We start from the raw sequence: 6,194 nt of genomic DNA, 5'->3' as shown, positions 1-6,194 counted from the left end.
TTACAAAACTGTTAGGCCATCACCTAAAATTGGTGGAAAAAAAATTCCAGCACAAGGGGCGAAGGGGGTTCTTCACAGTGAGATCAGTTAGGGTCTGGAACTCACTGCCACAGGCGGCGATCTCAGCAAATAATGTGGAATTGTTCAAGAAACTTTTGGACGATTTCTTAAGGGACCGTAATATACAGGGGTACAGGTAATATACAGGGGTACAGGTAATATACAGGGGTACAGGTAATATACAGGGGTACGGGTAATATACAGGGGTACAGGTAATATACAGGGGTACAGGTACTCCTAGAATGAGATCCTAATAGGTTGGACTTGATGGACTAATGTCTTTATTCAACCTCAAATACTATGTAACTATGTAATAATAGCCAACTAAATGCAAACAACAAAATCACACACAAAAGGTAACAGGGCAAGTGAACCTGGGGAGCAGGGCAACAAGAGGGGAGCCATGGACCAATAGTCAGGGTTCAAGGAGGCACCAGGTTACAGGAAACAGATCACAGGTTAAGGCAACAGGATACAGGTAATGGCGACAATACTGTGGCCCCAGCCTCACTGCAGGGAGGGATTAAATACCCTCCCAGATCAGCACCATGTGGTGACTAATTGCTGACACCTGCAGGTGAGCATAGGAACTGCAGGACCTGGTTCCAGCATCACAGTGCGGCGCTCAGGTCCCTGACAGCCACTGGCTGCCTGGAGACACCTGCAGTTGAGCACTGGAACTGCAGGATCTGCTCCAGCGCCACCTGGAGGTGTTCTGGTCCCTGACACAATGAAACCCAAAAGAGGTTCCAGCCCTTCCCCACTCTGCTCAAATCCAAAAAATTGTGTGGAGCTGGGCTTTTTGTTGGTCACCACCCACGAAGGAAGGCTAAAGGAACATCCTCCCACATGTATTTACCTTTCCCTCCCTCCTCTCCCGCTCTGTTTGGAGTATAAGGAAGCATGTGACCTCCCACTCGGCAATGCTGGGTGCCTACGTAAGTAGCTGCCTTAGTGCTGTCAAAGGGGCGGGGGAGAGTCCTATGCAAGCTCCGCCGCAACTGGCGCAAACACAGGCCTTCTCCTACTTCAGGTTCATTTTAAAAATGATATTAAATGTTATTTATTAATCAGATTAATGCTAATAATGCAGCTGACCGGAGCAATCACTATGCACTGCCACGTCGATGTGAACATTATATCCGCTTTATGTCTGAAGGCTTCGTAAAAAGTTAGAACTCAAGTAAAAAAGGAAAAATGTCTATATTTGAAGTTGGGATAATTATCTGTCTGTATTATGTGTAATGACAGCGAGCGGCGGAGTTTATTCCGTTTCCCGCTGTGTCTGACGATTTATTAGAATTGATAAAGATACTTCATCGAGCTCATACCGCGAAGCTGGCTTTCATGAAAACTTCTTCTGTTTGTGTCTCCACAGTCTAATAAAGTTCCAGTAGTTCAACATCCCCACCATGTCCACCCACTCACACCGCTTATCACCTACAGCAATGAGCACTTTACACCCGGAAATCCCCCTCCACACTTACAGGGGGATGTGGACCCCAAAACAGGTACGTCCCTTGAAGAGCTTTATCTTCTTTTTTGCTACAAATGTAACTTATTTTCGAACGACTAAAAATGTAACACTTTGTATCGGGTCTTGTTGGTGTATCCAGCAGGGGTAAGGGCAAAAAGGACCCACACGTTATTTTGGTGCAATTTTTGTCCTTCATAGCTCAGTTTTAGTCTTCTTCTTTTTTGTACCTAAACCTAAAAAAAGGAATTATTTTTCAATTTGTTTAGAAATTTGTTTTAAATATTAATTTATTATTATTATTTTTTTTGTTATTTTTTTTGTTATTTTTTTTTTTTTTTAGTCATATAGTGCTGGGGGTACCTACAGGTCATATAGTGCTGGGGGTATCTACATGTCATATACTGCTGGGGATATCTACAGGTCATATAGCACTGGTGGTATCTACAGGTCATATAGCACTGGGGGTATCTACAGGTCATATAGTGCTGGCGTATCACAGGTATCAGAATGGTGACGCGTGTGTATCTTTTGCGGGCTCAAGGGGCAGCTGCTTTGGACCCCACAACAATGACTGGGCCCGGGGGCAACTGCCCCTTTTGCCCCTCCTTAAAGGCGACCCTGCCTCAGAGCTATAAAAACAAGTTATATATATTGTATGTAATGATCTTTTGGGGGGGAAAACTTCCTGAAAAATACCTGCAGTGCTTCTGGTTGACCTTTTCAATGTCTCTCTTTTAAACGTGACCTGTTTTTGTTTTTCCTAGGAATCCCGAGGCCTCCACACCCTCCGGATATATCTCCCTATTACCCTCTATCTCCCGGCTCCGTAGGGCAGATCCCCCATCCGCTAGGATGGTTAGTACCACAGTAAGCAGTTCCAGAGTTCTTACTTTATAACCTGTTGTTGTTGATATTTTGGATATATTTATGATAAGGACTGAATGAAGGGATTGTACGGGGTTCAAGGATCGATCATCAACCAAAGGTTTCTTCTGTTGGTGGGATACGGAGGGAAGGAGAACAGAAGTCAAATACAAGTTAGAGTAGAACTACGATAAGAAAATGGGGACATGGGGCAGTAAAGGGAGTTGTTATGTAGTTCTGAATAGAGTGGGGAAGACTTCCATCTCTCTCCAAAAGGAAGAAAACATTTTGTCTTCCTGCCCAAGAAATCCTAAAAAATAGGATGAGACGCGTTGCCTCGGAGCTACAAGAAATCTTTACATCCTCGGGAATCTTTGAAGTGTGACTCCCTATTTTGTAGTTTTGGATGGAGAGGGTCATGTTTGATCTTTGTCCTTATTACAGTCAATAACCCTCTTGGGGAGATTTCTAGACACCCACCACCCCCCGGTTGTCCCAGGTTTGAAATTCCTTCTTCTCCTGGATTGCTTTCTCCACAAAGCCCTATGGACACACCTTCTAGGTATTGACACCGACCTTATGACGTCAGCGCTAAAGCGTCATTGGCCTCCTAGTAGATTGTCCATTGGAATATATGGAGAGTGTATTCCAGGGAGAGGAACCAAGAAGTTGGAGGTCTCCAGTCTGCAGTGAGAGCAATAAAAACGAAACTTTACTAAATATATGAATGTGTTTTGTTTTATGTGTTTAATAAGTGTGAACAATACTTGTTGATCCTGCCAGAAATCTTGTGAGCTGATAACTTCCCCTGTTCTGTCACTACACACATACACACATAGGGATCTTTGGAGATAAGGAAGGGTTGTGGAGATGAGGTGGGGTTATAGAGATGAGGAGGGGTTGTGGAGATGAGGAGGGGTTGTGGAGATGAGGTGGGGTTGTGGAGATGAGGTGGGGTTGTGGAGATGAGGAGGGGTTGTGGAGATGAGGAGGGGTTGTGGAGATGAGGAGGGGTTGTGGAGATGAGGAGGGGTTGTGGAGATGAGGAGGGGTTGTGGAGATGAGGAGGGGTTGTGGAGATGAGGAGGGGTTGTGGAGATGAGGAGGGGTTGTGGAGATGAGGAGGGGTTGTGGAGATGAGATGGGGTTGTGGAGATGAGATGGGGTTGTGGAGATGAGGAGGGGTTATGGAGATGAGGAGGGGTTATGGAGATGAGGAGGGGTTATGGAGATGAGAAGGGGTTATGGAGATGAGGAGGGGTTATGGAGATGAGGAGGGGTTAAAGAGATGAGGAGGGGTTATGGAGATGAGATGGGGTTATGAAGATGAGAAGGGATCTATGGGGATGAGAAGGGATCTATGGAGTTGAGTGGGGGTTATAGAGATGAGGAGGGGTTGTGAAGATGAGGAGGGGTTGTGGGGATGAGGAGGGGTTGTGGGGATGAGAAGGGGTTATGGAGATGAGAAGTGGTTATGGAGATGAGAAGTGGTTATGGAGATGAGAAGGGGTTATGGAGATGAGATGGGGTCATGGAGATGAGAACGGATCTGTGGAGTTGTGTGGGGGTTGTAGAGATGAGGGGTTATGGAGATGAAAAGGGGGGAGGAGATGAGAAGAAGTCTGGGTTCTTTGCAATCTATAAGAAATTAAGTAGGCAGGGCTGACACCATGTGTTTAGTAATTCATGTGAATGAGGAAGGTCGGCATACACTACATTTCTGGCACATCAACAGTTATTTTTAGTACTACGATATTTTCTGTAAGTCGATCTGGTGGCCACAGTTCTGCAATTGTTTTTTTATCCAGCAGTGGAAGTCTTCCCTGTCCTGGCCATGCCCATGCATCAGTACCGCCTTGACTTCTATGGGACTGCCTCCGATTGTCTCCAGCCTCGGGACCCAGCCTCATAGAAGTCTATAAGGCACTAATACTTGAGACCCCTGTGGGGAGATTTCTGCCTCACTTCCTGTCCTGGTGACAACCTGTCACACCCTAATATGCAAAGTACCACCACTCTAGGTTCAGAAGGGAAACACCCTCAGCGCAGAGACTGATGACAGTACATTTCCACTGGAGAGTGATCTTCCCTCATTTCCCATGACATGGATACAGGAAATGAGCAGAAGGCTTCCCAACTGGGACAGCGACTGTACTCAAAGCTGAATGCGCATCTAATCATTCTTCACTTAGCTAGAATAGGTGTTTTGTTGCTGTGGGAAAAAAATGTTACTCACTTTCTGGGACAGGAAATAAGCTGAAGTAACCCCAGTGGGCCCACAGACTATAATATAAACCCCAAGCAATGTGAAAAATATGAGAGCACCACAGATCTAACTTGAGTCCAGCAAAGCTTTATTGCACATGGCCTAGGCTCAGAAGAGGAAGCCAACACGTTTCGGGGGGTGCAATACTCCCTTCTTCATCGGGGCTTATATGCTCATGGCAAATGAAGAGAACACTGGATGGCGATTTGGAAAATAAATGGATTAGAAAAGTGATAGTTTGGGTCACCAGTCAGGCTGCCAGTGTTCTCCTTATTTACGATCAGTATCCAATCCTTGATGATGATCAAGGTCAGAGTCCAGTAGCTGAAGCAGCAGGTGATTCCTTGTATAACAGGCCGGGTCTGGTACACAAGCAGGCGGTAATAGTATAGGAGCAGGCAGAAGCGTAGTCAGCGAACAAGCCGAGGTCAGCAGCCAAAGGTATCAGGTATGAAGCAGGAGACGATGAGAGTAGTCGGTGAATCAGCAGCCAAAGGTCGGTACACGGGTAGCAGTATGAGCGGATTGTATCACAGAGGGAGCAGCAAGCAAGATAATGGCAGGAGCACAATAATCTGGCAAACAGGAAGTGTAGAGGCGTGGCTTAAATAGGAAGTTCAAGGCAGGAGCAAGGAGTTCAGAGTTCAGCAGAAACTAGGTGTACGTGAGGATTACACATGAGATCGGGCAAGGAGCCATCCAAGGTTCTAAGGTGGCTCAGCAGGTAGAACCACCGCCAGCTACAGCAGAGGCCCTGGGGTCAGATCCGATGCCTGACACCTTTTGGCCTCTGCCGTGAAGGTTTGCTGGACTTAGATCTGTGGTGCTCTCATACTTATCACATTCCGTAAGATTGCTCCAGGGACTCCCGAGGACACCCTGGATTGGATTAAAAGACCTCTCCATCCTACTTTGGACCAACACTTCTGTAGTCATCGTATGAAAAGTCCGACGGACGTTATAAGCCTTTTACGCACTCTATCCAAACAAAAAGATATCTTGGATGGATTTGGGCTCCAAGCCAAGCCATGTTCCCTCTTCACCGCATCTTTGGGTAGAAAAAGCAAGGACTTTGTCTAAGGCAAACACTAGAAAAACATTCGCAGTCAGCCGCCTCCTCCGCCTCGCCAAGCCCGCTCCTTCCCGGCCGCCAGAGCTGCCGCCTTTTGCGTCTTCTGGGTTTTCAGAGGGGCCTATCATTTATTCAGAGACGACCGAGCCTCCGTCTCTAGCTCTCCCCCAGTGCGGGTCGTTGTAATTATTAATTATTGTAACGAGCTGTGACTGTCGATCGGTTCCCCACAATCCTATTTGGGGACTTTCCCCCCGCGGTACATCTTGTCAGCTCTCATTAACGTGACAAAAGGATACAAATTAAGATCTGTTAATTTAATGTTTTCTCACCAAGAACTAAATAGCGATAGGGACCCTGGGCACAGCTGAAGTCCTTTGATGGCCCGACACTTTATTTTGGTATAAATTTCCATTCATTATTGTTTTCTTTGCACGCGTAGCCCTCAATTAGCG

At 46.3% G+C, this 6,194-nt stretch overlaps 1 protein-coding gene across 1 annotated transcript in view; it reads left to right on the top strand.

Annotated features, from left to right (window-relative positions):
• TCF7L2 (transcription factor 7 like 2) overlaps positions 1 to 6,194 on the top strand; it is a 185,678-nt gene that overhangs the window by 144,844 nt on the left and 34,640 nt on the right. Inside the window, exons 5-6 of the mRNA XM_018564478.1 lie at positions 1,439 to 1,571; positions 2,302 to 2,392. Coding sequence (XP_018419980.1) covers positions 1,439 to 1,571; positions 2,302 to 2,392 — 224 coding nt within the window. The remainder of the gene's footprint in view (positions 1 to 1,438; positions 1,572 to 2,301; positions 2,393 to 6,194) is intronic.

Source organism: Nanorana parkeri, unplaced genomic scaffold (assembly GCF_000935625.1).
Source record: "Nanorana parkeri isolate BGI_ZX_2015 unplaced genomic scaffold, ASM93562v1 scaffold754, whole genome shotgun sequence".
Lineage (NCBI taxonomy): Eukaryota > Metazoa > Chordata > Amphibia > Anura > Dicroglossidae > Nanorana > Nanorana parkeri.
Note: the sequence above shows the minus strand (reverse complement) of the source record. Positions and strands in the feature narration are given on the sequence as shown.